Source organism: Alligator sinensis, unplaced genomic scaffold (assembly GCF_000455745.1).
Source record: "Alligator sinensis unplaced genomic scaffold, ASM45574v1 scaffold391_1, whole genome shotgun sequence".
NCBI lineage: Eukaryota > Metazoa > Chordata > Crocodylia > Alligatoridae > Alligator > Alligator sinensis.
Window position 1 is genome coordinate 2,147,493 of NW_005841889.1, and position 15,849 is coordinate 2,163,341.

A 15,849-nucleotide genomic window follows, 5' to 3' on the forward strand; every position below is an offset into this window, starting at 1 on the left:
TCTTCTCAGCAGGGCGCTGGGCCAGGCTTGCATGCGAGGTGGGTGGTGGTGGTGATGGGGGGGGCACAGAGTGAGCTGTGGCCTCCCCAAAATTCGCCATAGCTCTCCCCCCTGAACCCATCCTTCCAGCAATGCTACCAACCGGCCTGCACACAGCTGCAGCCTAGCTACCCACAGAGAAGAGCCTGGCACTGCCCCTGACCCCAGCCCACAGCAGCAGCCTGCCCTCACCTGCACCGATCCAGGGGGCACGTGCCCCTCTGTGCCTCCCCCGGGGTGCACCAGTGGTAGGATAGCGGCCCCCCCCTCCCCATGCCCCGGATTGGCCACTAGCAGGTCCATCATGCACCTGGGCAGTGCCTGCCCCTTCCCCAGCCTCACCCCCACCCCCACTCCCTCCCTCACCATAGGGGCCTCAATCTGCCCCCCCCATTCCTTTGCCTCACCCCTGCCCCTTTTCTCCTCACAGACTTACCAGCCGGATGCTGCTCTCCAAGCTGCCTGGCTGTGCACACGCATGCGACATTATCAGCACCATCAGCCAAAAAAAGCCAATTGCCAATAACATAAATTTTGCTTTTATCAGTGCTGATATGAACCAATGTATTAGTGCACCTCTAATTCTGAGGACTCTTCACTGAAAAGTCCTTCTTCTAAGACCTGATATCTAAACTTAAAATGTACCGACACAAGTGACCCATCTGGGAGGAGAGATAATATCAGAGAGTTAGGATTCAGCCTGTCTAGGATCCTATATATAAACTCTTCAAATAATATTTTTTAGTGAACAGGAAGGCTTTAAAGTCTATTGAATATTGAAGTACTGTAATGTATTTCCATCATTAGGCAACCCTATTTTGCACTAGCTACAACTCATGACCTGTGTTCAGAAGCAGCTTTATAGAAAGCCCGTAACAGTAATTCCAGTCTGGAGATCACTCAGACACTGGAGACAATGTCAAGATTCACAGTCATTATGTCAAGCACTGGTGGTAAAAGGCACTTAGGCCAGTAAAACCATCTGAGACTCTATTATCAAAGCAGAACAGAGACCAGTGCAAAGATAGAATCAGCATAATAAAGTATTGCATCTTATACATCTTCATTAACTCCTCTGTGTAGTATTAATTTTGGTGCTGTGAAGGGCTTTGCATTTAAATGGGTGCATCTACACAAGATGTTTACTGTGGAGCTGCCTGATTAACTGCACAGTAAACTTCTCACCATCTACACATGCACCCTATTAGGGCGCACAAAATGAATAAACTCTGCTGCAGGGTAAGACACATAAATACCCCACTGCAGAGTTTTCTCATGAACAGCAGCGCATGTGTAGATGCTGATTGGGTGGCTGGGGTATGAGGGTGCTTCAGTGCCAGAGCTGCCTTCTGGCTAGCCCAAAAATGAAGTACACTTGTGCCCCAGCCAGCCCCTTCACAGCACATTAAGCCTGCTGTGACCTAGCTCAATGTGTTGTGCTCTGGGCACGTGTACAGATGCATACCTGGGAGCTTCCTGGGAGAAATAAACTGCAGAGCAATAAACTCCACAGTTTATTGCTGCCCCTTAATGGCACATGTAGATGCGCTCAAGTAGTGACATAAAAATAAAACAACTAAATTAATTATGCAGACATTGAATGAAACAGAAAGCTGAACCCTGTAGGCCTTTGCATGACAACACATGAATATGCCCACTATGGCTACGTACAGACATTAAAAAAGCCCAAGGTGGAATCAAGCTAAGTTATGTGGTTTTCTGTAAGCAGTGTAGTTTAGATCAGTAGCAAATACAACACATATTTTGCCCTTTGATGGGGAGGGCAAATTTTAGACCAGGTTCTGACATTTTTAAACCAGTCCATGTGTGCCAAACTTCTGTTACAAGTATAGACCAGTTTTGTGTGCCAAACTTCTGTTCAGTTAGGAATATAGACTGGTTTCTGATCACTTATACCAGTAAAAGTGTAATGTCTGTATCTGACCTATGTGTTGCACTGGCAGTTCAGACAGTATGTCCATGTAGCAGTCACTGAAGTGAATGAAGTTTGTATAGAAAAACCCAAGCCGGCTTTCAAGGAACAAGCTGGGTAACTGCCAGCAGTGTAGCTCTGACAGCACAGACCTCAATCTGGGCTCCAAAATTCACCCAAGAAGTAAATGCAAAGGCAAGCAGAGTAAGCTGGGTTCTGGGCTGCCACGGGCTGCTCTGCTGGCAGTACTGAGTTTAAAACTAGTTCAGGTTTGTCAGTACAAGCTGGAGTTTTATGTCAGTTACACAAGCAAATCTAGGGGCTTAATCCATGAACAGATTATGATGCTGACAGCTTCATTACCTTGACATTAAGCCTTTTTAAAGGTGTTTTCAGAAGGAATTAGAAAGAGGAAACCTACCAGACACAGATGAGGTCAGGAAAGTGAGACTGCCCTGTTTCCCTTTCTGTTTAGTCAGTAAACCTGCTAATTTTTGCCAGTGTAATCCCTCAAGTAAATCAGACTTCATTGTAAATGGCAGCAAAACTTGGCTTTTCTGTCTGGCTACTCTTCACTATCACTGATATAATGTGATAAGTGAATGATTAGATAGGTGATAACAATTACATTTGATTTTTACTGTTTTTTCCATTTTAATAATTTATTGTTAGTGTCACAGGATTTTTTTTAGTACATGGGCTGGCATGGCCAGGAGATATAACTTTGGGGGCATTGTATTTTGGGTATTTAGCTTGAACCGCTGGGCCCTGAGATTCAGAGATGCTAAGGATTCACAACTCTAAATGTTCAACACCCCTGAAAATTGTCTTGACGAGGATGCCCAGAAACTGAAGTACCCAAATTATGTCCCAAACTTCTCTGGAGATGTTTGCAGGTGGGCATCTGAGTTTATGTGGTTCCTGCTGTCTGAGTTTATGTGGTTCCGGCTGACATAAATGAGGGTCCCTGGTGACCCCTTTTTCTGAATAAGGGCCATAGCTGCACATGTCTCCTTACAAGATTGGGAATTCAATCTCTTTTGAAAATCTGGCCTTGACAGTGTCCCTTTAAGGTAAGCAATCTCAAACACCTATTATGTGCTCAGCCTACAAACCCTTCTGCATGTGAGTAACCCTATTAAAACCAAATGGACTACTTGAATGTGAAATGTTAATCCCGTGCAGGTTTGTAGGATCAGGCCTATAGCTACAGTTTATAAAAGAAAATACAAAATAGCACATTGTTATATTTCAATTGTTTAAACTTGTCAGTATAGTACCTCTGAACGTTATATTTGGTAATGCTTGTAACAGGAAATGATACATCTGATTTAGAAAGGGGCCTTTTCATGACCTCAAAAATATTCCGTGTCTCATCAGTTACCTGGTAGTATTTTTTCACTGATCTCTATATCTGATTTCCTGTACATATACATATGTATAATCTGATTAACATTTCTATGATGATTTTACAGATAGCTTATCATGAGAAATACGTAGGTTTTCTCATTTTAATAATATACAGCAAGTGGGAAATTCAAGATATACTTATAATCCCAGTGATAATCTAATTATGTATAAACATTTACCTTGGGTTTGAATGCAATGACTTTCAAAACCATTTCAACGGTGAATACTCCCGTGAAAACCATATTCAAAATATCCATTGCATCATTAAAAAGCTTTGACTGTTCGTAGTGCTGTGAATAAAAATTAAAGTACGAAAGAATATTATGTGAAAACAGGCTGATAAAGATCAACAGTTGTCAGTTATAAAGTCCAGCAAAAGGTATGTCCAATTAATAGCTCTGCTAAGAATTCTTCAGTGGAAGAATGTACTACTAATACAAAAAGGATTGGATGGCTTTTGTTTACAACTGAGTTAATCTCAAATGTAAATGCTTATCACTGCATACCTTGAACAGTCCCTGAGAGACAGATTCAGAAAGAAAACTGGTCTTTCAAATGATCAGTAACAATAAGAGTGGACAGGACAAAGCTAGATAAGCAACAGCCATTTAGCATGCCTGATACAACTGTGTGACATACCACTAATATATCTATTTAGAACAGCTGATAGATTGTATTAAGACTAGAAGGGAAGGCATTCTAAAGCAGTGGGGAGCCAACCCTCTGGGCAGGCATGTCACAAATTAGCCCTGCACTCTCTGAAACTGCCACTCCCTTTCCCCTGCCTGACATACTGCTTTGCTTTCTGTCCTATCTGCTGCTGTGCTGCCTTTCCCCGCCCTGATTCACTGCACTGTACACACAGAGGCTGTCTGTGCTACTTGTGGCACCTGTGCTGCAGGTTGGCCATCCCCATCCTAAAGGATTTAGACAACTTATATGAGTTTACTGATTGAAACTCAAAAAGCAAAGAACATGCATAATCACATGTAAGCCATGTACAGGCATTTTGGTTTGTCTGGGAGAACTGCTGCTCTCCTGGTAGAAACTATGGGTGCTTGCAAACATGGAAAATAAAAATAAAACAATGCTGTACTTTCAGCTTGGCATGCCCCTGTGCTGAGCATGGCACATGACCAGAAAAAGAACTGTGTCAATTTGACCCAGGTCGCTTGAATCAGCTATTAGATAAAAGCTCCAAAAAGCCCTGTTGAAGTATACAAGCTATATAGATGCTGGGCAACCCAGGTCAAACTGACACAATTCCTCTTCTCGTAAAGCACTGTTTCTTTTTTCCCATGTTTGCTGGCAACCCATGAGCATACAAGCGTTAAGTCAATTTTTCCTGGGAGGGGAGGGAAACATGCCTCTTCCACAAGAAAGGTCTTCTAGGGCTAGGGACAGACATTCAAAAAGCCTGAGCCTCAATTCATTCAATCTTTGCAGGTTAATCTAGCCCGCCTAGGCTGAATCAGTTTGTAAGTGCACAGACATCCCCTCTGGACTGAAAAAAATGCAGGCACATGCCTGCAGAGGCTCATCCTGGAAGCCGGGGGGCGGGGGCGGCGCTAGAGTAGCCCTCCCTTCCCTTCCGTAGTGCTGAGCTGGGGGGCGGGGGGTGTCCAGGCCCTGGCAGGATGCTCTGATTAGGGGGGGATCTCCCTCCTCGCTGGTCAGCGAGGGAGCCAGCAGGGATTTACACAGCATTTAGTTACAGAGCAGGGAAAATGTATTAGCCCATCAGCACCAAAAAAAAAGTATCTCTCATTAGTTCAAGCTCTTCTTAAACAACTTGTTCCAAAGAAGGAATAGAGGGACATTACCAGCTACCTGTTGATTAGCTCCCAAAAGACCCAAACAGCACTGTCTTGCCTGCCTTTGTCCTATCTCCCACAGCACGGATCGTAACCAGCATGTAGTATGCTAGCTAATGCTGAGAGGTGTCTGTGTAAGGCAGAGGGGAGGGGGGAATCCCTGCTTAAGCAGGGACTGGTGAGGGGGAAAGCGGAGAGCAGGAGGAAGCCAGGCAGACACTGTGTGCCTGCAAGTCTCTGCCAGAGCCGTGGCCAGGGAGCAGAGGGGAGGGACCAGCCCAGCCCTCTGGAGCAGAGAGCCCCATCCTGCCCAGAAAGCATGCCGGGATGCTGGGGGACTCTGATTTAACTTAAACCAGGAAGGGGACTGGGACAGACACTGCATAAACTGGTTTGACCCAAATCAGTTAAGTCTGATATTACATTCAACCAGGTTTACCTCAAACCAGTTTCAGCCATTTTGAAACTGGTTTATGTGCACTGAGCTTCTGTTCTGTTACAGGTTTAAATCAGTTTCTGATCACTTAAACCAGTTTGTGTGTAATGTCTGTCCCTAGCCTAGGTGTCAACCCAGACAATCTCACTTGCAATAGAAACTCTCTTGCAAGAGTAAAAGCTTGTGCACACTCATTAACTGGACTTTAACAATTCTTTCCATTTTAAAAATCTATTGTGTTGGTGAAGGAGAGAGAAAGAGTTGGGAAAGGAAGTAGAGAGACAGACAACTGCTTAGAGAATAGTAAAATGCAGGAAAAAGCAAAGGGAAGGATTGAGTCAAAATAAACATGGAAAGAAAATGTGTTCTAGTAACAGCTTTTCTTGATAGTTATGTAAAAGAGGGACTGTATGATACATTAGAAAGCACAGGACCAATACAGACTGACCAAATTTCTTGATGTGAAGTACAGGAGACGCAGTGAAAGATTAAGTGAATATAAATGCACAGTAAATGTATCAAGATAGCATCATTTTCTTATTGATGATCAGAGTGGCATGCCTTCCTCTGCCATTTCAGACTCCAAAACACTTTCAAGTGAGATTCCACACACAATATTTTCTTTTCCCCTATTTCATTTGAAATCAACATATTGATCACTGTCTACAGCTCTTCCCTTGCCCTGAGGATTAGCAGTTTCCATACATAAGCTCAAAGAGTCTGAAATAAAAATACTTTTATTAGTGCACTAAGAATGTCTGCACTTCCCAGACCAGTCCTTGTATTACCAAAAGTCTTTATTGCTAAAACAGCAAAAAGAGAATGGCAGAAGCTGAAATAAGAATAAAAATGATGGCACAGAATACATATGAAATCAATACAGAACAGCTTTAAGAACAAAGAGGAGTTGAAGTAATGCCTGCATGCATTTGGCAGGAAAACAGACACTCAAAAAAGCATATAGCTAGCTAGAACAAGCATTTATAAATAGTTTCCTATGTTCTTTCTAAATTGTATTGTGGATGAATGATTTTGGGAATGACCAAATATTAAATAAATTAAAGTGTATTGAAGGTAGAAATGACCATACGTGGGGCTCAGTTTGGACACAAATTACCACAGAGAGGACTAGATTTTCAGATGGACACCTATATTTGGGATTCAGACAGTCCACTGAGTGTTTTAAAATATTAACTGATAAAAATGTAATTGACAGTAACTATCATTATTTGGAACTATGACTAGCACCAATTAATTAGACTATATAATTAAAAATTATTATTGTTGTTATTCCTGATGTATTAATTGTAAGAGAATTCTCACAATACTCTGTAAGATAAAGTGTTATCGTGCCCATTTCACAAGGGAGGGGCTTCAGTACAGCATTGGCCTGACTTGTCAAAAGTTAAGCCTGTGAAACAGAAATTAGTTCTCCAGACTCTCCTCCCAATCTTGTGCTTTAGCTTGTAACTACACCTCCTCTCCTATCCGCTGTTCATTTAAGAGTTACTTAACATCTTTCACTCTCACAGGTAGAGGAAGGAAGTTTGTATAAATAATACAATTGTGAAAACCACTTGTAACACCAAAAAAAATACATGCCCTGTATGTTTAAGGCAATCCTATGTTCTCTGTCTCACCCTGGCTATAGTATAACTCAGAACAATATAGAATCATAGAAAGTCCAACCTCCTGTTCAAAGTAGGACCATTCCCAACTAGATCATCCCAGCCAAACCTTTGTCTAGCCAGGTTTTGAAAACATGCAAGGATGAAGCTCCTACCACCTCTCTGGGTAACCTGTTTTAGTGTTTTACTACCCTCCTAATGAGAAAACTTCCTAATATCTAACCTAAACTTCCCTTGCTGCAACTTGAGAGCCTTGCTCCTTGTTCTGTCATCTGCCACCACTGAGAACAGTTTAGATCCATTCTCTTTGGAACCACCCTTCAGGTAGTGAAGGCTGCTATTAAATCCCCTCCCAGTCTTCTCTTCTCTAGACTAAATAAGCCCAGTTCCCTCAGTCTTTTCTCATAAGTCATGTCTCCCAGTCCCCTCCCATTTTTGTTGCCCTCTGCTGGACCCTCTCCAATTTGTCCACATCCTTTCTGTACTGGGGGGCCCAAAACTGAACACAATACTCCAGATGTGGCCTCACCAGTGCTGAATAGAGGGGAAGAATCACTTCCCTTGACCTACTGGCAGCACACCTACTAATGCAGCCCAGTATGCCATTAGCCCTCTTGGCAACAAGGGCATACTGCTGGCTCATATTGAGCTTATTGTCTACTGTACCACCAGGCCCTTTTCTGCAGAGCTGCTACCCAGCCAGTCAGTCCTCAGCCTGTCCTGGTGCATGGTATTGTTCTGTCCTAAGTGCAGGATTTTTCACTTGTCCTTGTTGAACCTCATGAGATTTCTTTGGGCCCAGTCTTCCAATTTGTCTAGGTCACTTTGAATCCTAGCCCTATCCTCCAGTATATCTACTACTTCCCACAGCTTGGTGTCATCTGCAAACTTGCTGAGGGTGCGCTCTATGCCATCCTCCAGGTCACTGATGAAGACGTTGAACAAAACTGACCTCACAACCAACCCCTGGGGCATTCCACTTGATACCGGCTGCCAACTAGACATTGGACCACTGATTACTACTCTCTAAGCCTGATGCTCCAGCCAGTTTTCTATTCACCTTACAGTTCATTCATCTAGCCCATACTTCCTTAGCATGTTTCTGAGAATGCTGTGCGACAGTGTTTCCCAACATTTTGCAGCCCAAGGCACACTTACATTAATAAAAATTTTCTGTGGCACACCTGTTAAGGCATTTCTCATCCTCATACCTACTGTAGCTCATTGCCATGGCAAAATTCCGCAGCCCACCTGTTCATTTCTGATGGCACACTTTTGTGCCACGGCAGACTGGTTGGGAAACACTACTGTGGGAGACTGCTAAGATCAAGTTATGCCACATCCACTGGTTTCCCTGCATCCACAGAGCCAGTCACCTCGTCATATAAAGCAATCAGGTTGGTGAGGCATGACTTACCCCTCGTGAATCTATGCTGACTGTTCCTAATCACCTTTTTCTCCTCCAAGTGCTTGGAAATGGTTTCCTTGAGGATCTGCTCCATGATTTTTCCAGGGACTGAGGTGAGGCTGACTGGTCTGTAGATCCCCAGATCCTCCTTTTTCCCTTTCTTAAATATGACCACTATGTTTGCCCTTTTCCAATCATCTGGGATCTCTCCTGATTGCCATGAGTTTTCACAGATGATGGCCAATGGCTCTGGAATTACATCAGCCAACTCCCTCAGCATGCTCAGGTGCATCCCATACGGTGCCATGGACTGTACACATCCAGCTTTTCTAAGTAGTCCCTAACCTGTTCTTTCAGCACTGAGAGCTGCTCCCCTCCTCCCCAAAATGTACTGCCCACTACAAGAGTCTGGGAGCTGACCTTGCCTGCGAAGACTGAGGCAAAAAAGGCATTGAGCACTTCAGCCTTATCTGCATCCTCTATCACAAGGCTGCCTCCCCCATTCAGTAATGGATCCACACTTTTCCTGATCCTCCCCTTGCTACTGACATACTTATAGAAACCCTTCTTCTTACCCTTCACATCCCTTGCTAGCTGCAACTCCAATTGTGCTTTGGCCTTCCTGACTTCGTCCCTGCATCCCTGAGTAATACTCTAATATTCTTGCCTAGTTATTTGTTCAAGTTTCCACTTCATATAAGCTTCCTTTTTCTCATTTACTTTACTGAAGAGTTCCATGCTAAGACAAGCTGGTCTTCTAGTATACTTGTTAGTCTTCCTGCACATAGGGATGGTTTGTTCCTGTACTCTCGGTAAGGCTTCTTTAAAGTACAGCCAGCTCCCCTGGACTCCTTTTCTCCTCAGACTGGCTTCCCAGGGGATCCTGCCCATGAGTTCCCTGGGCGAGTCGAAGTCTGCTTTTCTGAAGTCCAGGGTCCTTACTCTGCTGCTCTCCAGCCTTCTTTTCCTCAGGATCCTGAACTCAATGATTGTATGGTCACTACTGCCCAAGTTGCCATCCACTACTACATTCCTCACCAATTCTTCCCTGTTTGTGAGCAGGAGATCAAGAAGAGCATGGACCCTAGTTGGCTACTCTGTCACTTATACCAGGAAGTTGTTGCCAACACTCTCCAAAAACTTCTTGGATTGCCTGTGCACTACTGTATTGACCTCCCAACAGATGTCAGGGTGATTGAAGTCCCCCATGAGAACCAGGGCCTCTGATTCTTCTGCTAGGAAACCAGGAAACTTCTGCTAGCTGTTTGAAGAAAGCCTTATTCACGACGTCCTCCTGGTCTGCTGGTGTATAGCAGACCCCCACCATGACATCACCCTTGTTGCTCTCCCCTCTGACCTTAACCCAGAGACTTTCTACAGGCCTATCTCCAGCTTCATACTGGAGGTCTGAACAATCATGTGGCTCTTTTACATAAAGTACAACTCCTCCTCCTCTTCTCCCCACCTGTCCTTCTTGAACAGCTTGTACCCATCCATTACAGTGCTCCAGTCATGCAAGCTCCCACCAAGTCTCTGTTATTCCAATCATGTCATAGTTCTGTGTGTCTGTGGCAGAGCTATTTAAAGATTTTGCTGTGGGGAGTTAGAAAGCCTAATTGTCATTTTCACTTTAACTTTCCCTGAAAACAATGGCAGCAGGGCCCGGTTTTCAAGTATACAGGTGTGCAAGTGCACACATAAATATATAAATAACTGTGCAGTCTTTGTGCAAGAGCACTAAGGGAGATGGCAGGAAGACCTTTTTTCCCCTCTCCCCACCTTCCTGCATGGAGTTGGCAGCACCAAAGTGAAGGGATTCAGTTTCTGTGTAATTACTGGGAAGGCCTTACCTCAGTGTTGCTGCACAAGGGGTCTGTAGACAGGCATCAATGTGTTTGAGGGAAAATGGAGAAGAGAAGCCAGAGTACATTTTATGCTACTTCTCTCAGGTCTGCCACTCTCCCCTGCTAGCCAGACTTTTATGAGTATATGCAAGGAATGGTCTTACAGTTTTAGTGGAATGAAAACACATTCCAGGATGCACAATAGAAAGAAGCTTTATTATTTAGTGAATTATTTTTAATTTGTCACTTGGCAAAAGAAGTCAGCTTGACAAAATTCTCTGAAGTCATATTAGCACCAATCCCCTCTTCTTTCCCCAGGAGCCAAATCAAAGGCTTCATGCAGTAAATTGGCAACTTGCTTCATTCTTACCTGCATGGCCAAGCAAAGTGTGTTCAGCATGATGAGGACAAACATGATGTATTCAAACCCAGTGGAGTTCACCACATACCAGAACTTGTACTGATAAGGATTTTTTGGAATGTATCTACGCAGTGGACGTGCCTTCAAGGCATATTCTACACACTGGCGCTGTAAAAGCAGAAATGTAAAAAAACTGTTGTGAAAGTTTCAGTGGAGGCTTTTAAATGAGAATACCTAGCATTTCATGTCTGACTGCTGGTATTATAAATCCCTTTATTACACCTACACCAATCAGTAGGAATATAACTTACTCTAAGTGCCATGTTTCACTAGGAATGTTTATTATTAAACACAGTAATCAAGTTTAGTAGCTCCCATCTGATTTTTACAGCAGTATATTAATAATATATACTGATAAGTTGCATAAGAAAAAGCAGTAAGATAATGGTAAGGAAAATTCTAAGATATTTAGCTCATATATGGTGTCTTGCATCATCAGAGGGATAACCAAAGAGCACTGATCCTGATAAAGCCTATTAAACTCACCCTAACTTATCTCAACTAATAGACTTGATTTATTGATTGATAACGCAGATATTGTCTGTTTTGGGTCTTTGGTCATCGGTGTAGCTAGAACAGTGCAAACCCATAGGGATAATATGATATGTACTGGTGCAAAGCGAATCGTATTGTTACAGTTTTGAAAGCTGGACTAACTGCACCAATAAAATCATACTTCAGAGGTGTAAACTGTATCCAAAATAAGGGGTTTGTACCAGCCCAGGTCCACTGGGTTCTGAATTCTTCATGCAGACTGGGCTTCAAAATGATTAGATTGTAACCATCTGAAGAATCTCAACATACCCATTTCAGAAAATACTATTGAGTCCTACAATCAGAGAATTTAAGCACATAAGAGAGGATAGATTCATTTTTTCTGAATGTGTAAATCACAGCATATATCCACTAACGAATAGGAAACAATGGCAAAGTAATCTAAGCAAATTCCTTGGTGTGGGGTCTATTCCAGGATACTCTATGTGTGTGTAAAATACTTTTCATATCTCCATTTCTGGCATCAAGCCCAGTCTGTAACTGTTCTCTTTTCCTTGGTGTGCAATAAACTATTACGTATCCTAGGGAAAAGACCAAAATGTTTGGCTTTCCCAGAAAAGGGCTACAGAATAATTTTGACTTTGACTTTTAGAGAATTCAGTCTTTGTACTGTGTAATTTTTGTGTCTAGTGCCCTCTTCTGACCCACAGGAGAATGCTGGTTTTGTGTATGGCATAAACAAAAGTAGATAACTTTATAAGCAAAAAAAAAAAAATTCATATATTTTAACCTGATTTTTATCCAGCTCACAGTTCTTGTATTCTTGTTCTCCCTGTTCTTGGAAGGTAACAATGACAAAACCGACAAATATGTTCATCATAAAGAAAGCAATGATGATGATATATATGATAAAGAAGATGGAAATCTCCACTCTGTAGTTATATACTGGGCCTACATTCTCTCCATTTGAGTCTATGGCTTTGTACAGTAATCTGGAAAACAAAAAAGCAAAATATGTTAACTGTTGTTATAATGCTAAGCCTGCAGATTGTAATTTCACTTAGCCATTGGATAGTTATTGAAAATCTGGTCTACCTTACTTGAAGCCATCTACCAAAATTTCACCAAACGGACAAAAGCTTTACATAATAACCTTATAACATATAACAACATTTAAAAGGAGTAAAACATCTCAGAGGATTATTTCTATTGTAGTTAAAGTGACTGTTAGAGTAAAGGCTGAAAGAGCAGGTATTAACCAATTTAAGATTTCACTGATTTCAACGGAAACAAAAATATGTGAAAAACAGAAGTCAATACACAAACCATCAGTCATTTAGTGCTCTAAGGATCCAAACTTGATTGATATCCAATCTTGTGCCAATAATTTTAAAGCAAAATTGTCTTTGCCAATAAAAGAAAGCTCAGTTATTTAGCAGTTCTGAAAACCAACCTGATTTCATGTGTATTGCAGATGGACTCACAGTCACTGAGTTGTGCTTAGCAAAGTAAAGTCAGAAAATTAAAAATTAGAACTGGAAGCCTGTTCTTGAGCAGGAAGCGCCCACACGTCCCTAAAAGGCTAAAAAGCCAGTAAATTGCTGATGGCAAAATGGCTGGAATACACTGTCCAAAGATTACCCCAAACACACTTTACAATTAAAGTCCCTCCCGTGATAATTTTTGCTGCTCTGAATTGTAAATGGCAAACTTAGCTTCATAAGCAAATAGGTGAAGAAATACAGAAGCTTACTGTAGCCACTGACAAAGTAAAAGATGGAGTTGGAAAGGGAAGTGTTACAACCAGTACTATATTTTTAAATTAAGATTTATCAAAATGTCAGCAGCCTTGCCTTGATCTCCCTTTCTTTAGTGGGAATGAGGCCTTGTGCCTCAGAGGAAAACTGATCCTGCAAGGTGCTGAGTGCCACAATTCCCCTTGGCACAGCTGGAAGTAAAGAAAACTCAGCAATTTCCAGGATCAGGTTGAGAATCTCCAGGGTCCCAGAGCACAGATGCTTGTGTACTATCCGGACAGTGCCAGGATACAAAGCAGCCCTGACAAAGTAATTTCAGCGGTGTTATAGAAACATTCATGGTTCACTTACGCTGGCCAGCCTTCAAAGGTAGAAACAGTGAAAAGGGCCATCATGGCAGACAGCACATTGTCAAAGTTGAAATCACTATTTTGCCAAACCCTTTCTCTAACCACTGGATTATCAACATCTCCATCTTTATAAACAATGTATATTCCCCTGTGGAAAAAAAATAGAAATTGTGATATGGAAAGCATTAAATTATTCTCAGAATGATGCAGTTCTTTTCTTGAAATATCTGATCTTTGTTATCAGTTAATGGATGCTAGTTTGCTTATAACACCAAAATCACAGTTGGATTTTAGGATGTTGATTCAGACTTAAAAAAACCTAAATGGCCTATGATCTGCCTACCTGTGTTAGTTATAATGCTCAGAGGCTTCTGGGTATGAATGAATTACAATCAAAATTATTATAATGAGGAGTAGCAGCAGTAAAATGTGATGTGTCAAATTCATAATAGAAAAAGAGTTCTCACCGGCACTCCTCTGGATTCTGCTTTGCTTCATCACTACACCGATAGAATTTTTCCTACATATAAAACAAAAATGTAGGTAACCTATAGAACATAAAAGTTAACTTTAAGACCTTACGACTGGCCTGGCAGGGAACCAAGTCATTTCCAATGCAGAACCCCACTGAAGTCAGTTTGGTTTTGTCAATGCACTCCCTGGTGCAGGATATGTTTTGGAAGAATGTGTTTATTTACCTTGAATAGCTGTACACCAATACAGGCGAACATGAACTGCAGCAGGGTTGTAACAATCATGATATTGCCAATAGTTCTAATAGCAACAAAGACACATTGAACAACGTGCTGTGAAGAAAAGGGGGGCAGGGGAAAAGAATGTTAATACAACTGAATTTTATTACTGAGTGTTATGAAAGTGTACAAAGTATTATAACAATGTATTTCCATATATTTAGATAATTTCACTCCTAAAATTAACCAGTCATAAAACAGACTGAATGTTTCTGGTACTGCTTTAATGTTCTTACCATAAATTAGAATGATTTCTGAATTTACCTGCAGTATGTTGGATGTAGGTTACTTCATATCTTAAAGTGACAGGCAGCCATGTATGCAGTGTACAATTAAAATGAATAAATGGCAAAGATACATTTGCAAGCAGTATGGGCCTAAATCTAGTCTTAGTGAAGCTGATGTTGTTCCAGATTTAAATGGCTACAAAACATGACAGAATTGAGCCTAGAATGTCTAAGAACCCAGAACTGATTAAGGGTCCGGCTCTGTGTTCTTCTCCAGGCAAATTCCCCTTTGACTTCAGTAGGGGCTTTGCCTGCAGTAGGACTGCAGAATGAGGCCAACTGAAACAGAACATATAAAAAAAAATATAAAAACCTTCAGTCCCTTTGCTCTGTTTATTGCCCTTAGGGGTCTCAAGACTCTTAAAACTCTCAGTATCTTCACAACTGAGATTGCACTTGACCTAGGCAGAAAAGAAAAAAACATTAGTCGCTTACTTTTTCGGTTTATTATTTTTCTGTTATCTAATTTACTAAAATTACCGTTGCTCCTGCAGTTTCCCTGCACATGGAAAAAATCTTAGCATTCTTTAACTTAGAATTTTGAAATACTCAGCTGCTTTATTACTACTAGGGCATGTCTACATGTGCATTAATGCACTGTAGTTACTGTGCATTAAGTATAGTACCTGTAATAACAGGTACTAACTCAATTCTCAGTAATCGGGCACTACCGAGCAGCAGTACAGTGAACATCTTTTGAGTGATGCTAATGCACAGTAGACTAATTCTGCTGTGCATTAGCACAGCTTTTACTGTTGTGCTAATGCACAGTAGAACTAGTTTATTGCTCATTTAGTGTCTCAAGTAGATGCACCCCCAGAGAATGCTGATTTAATCCCATAAATATCAAGAATGTAATTTGGTTTCAGAAGCAATGTGGGAATCATTAGTACATGAGCTGGTCTTACAATGTGAAGCAGATTAAGTTTGGTCCTTGGGAAAAGATAGTAGCTAAAGTATTATTCAGTACTGTCCTTTGACAAGCTAAGTACTCTATCCTGTGATTCATTAAGGGACTCCTATGAAATAGTGAGTTCCCTCATTTTCAGTCCAGTGGCTCAGGTGCTCAGCACTACACAAGAGATGCTCAACATTTCACATAACTATTATTTTGTTTGTCGTAGGGAAGTAGAATGAAACATTTTAGCCAGTGTCAAGTAACAGGGTTTGTAGTTTCACATGGGGTGGTACCACATGATCTTTTAAATTATGTAATGTGATACTATCATGACCAGCCAAGAGCAGATATAGTAGTTGAATAAAAAATGGGAAAGA

The 15,849-nt window shown here is 41.6% G+C and overlaps 1 protein-coding gene across 1 annotated transcript in view; it reads right to left on the reverse strand.

Moving 5' to 3' along the window:
- The window catches only part of CACNA1D (calcium voltage-gated channel subunit alpha1 D), a 423,598-nt gene that overhangs the window by 109,190 nt on the left and 298,559 nt on the right, over positions 1-15,849 (reverse strand). Inside the window, exons 23-29 of the mRNA XM_025197108.1 lie at positions 14,888-14,975; positions 14,234-14,341; positions 14,003-14,055; positions 13,537-13,683; positions 12,219-12,420; positions 10,883-11,041; positions 3,562-3,672 (exon numbers count right to left, since the gene is read on the reverse strand). Coding sequence (XP_025052893.1) covers positions 3,562-3,672; positions 10,883-11,041; positions 12,219-12,420; positions 13,537-13,683; positions 14,003-14,055; positions 14,234-14,341; positions 14,888-14,975 — 868 coding nt within the window. The remainder of the gene's footprint in view (positions 1-3,561; positions 3,673-10,882; positions 11,042-12,218; positions 12,421-13,536; positions 13,684-14,002; positions 14,056-14,233; positions 14,342-14,887; positions 14,976-15,849) is intronic.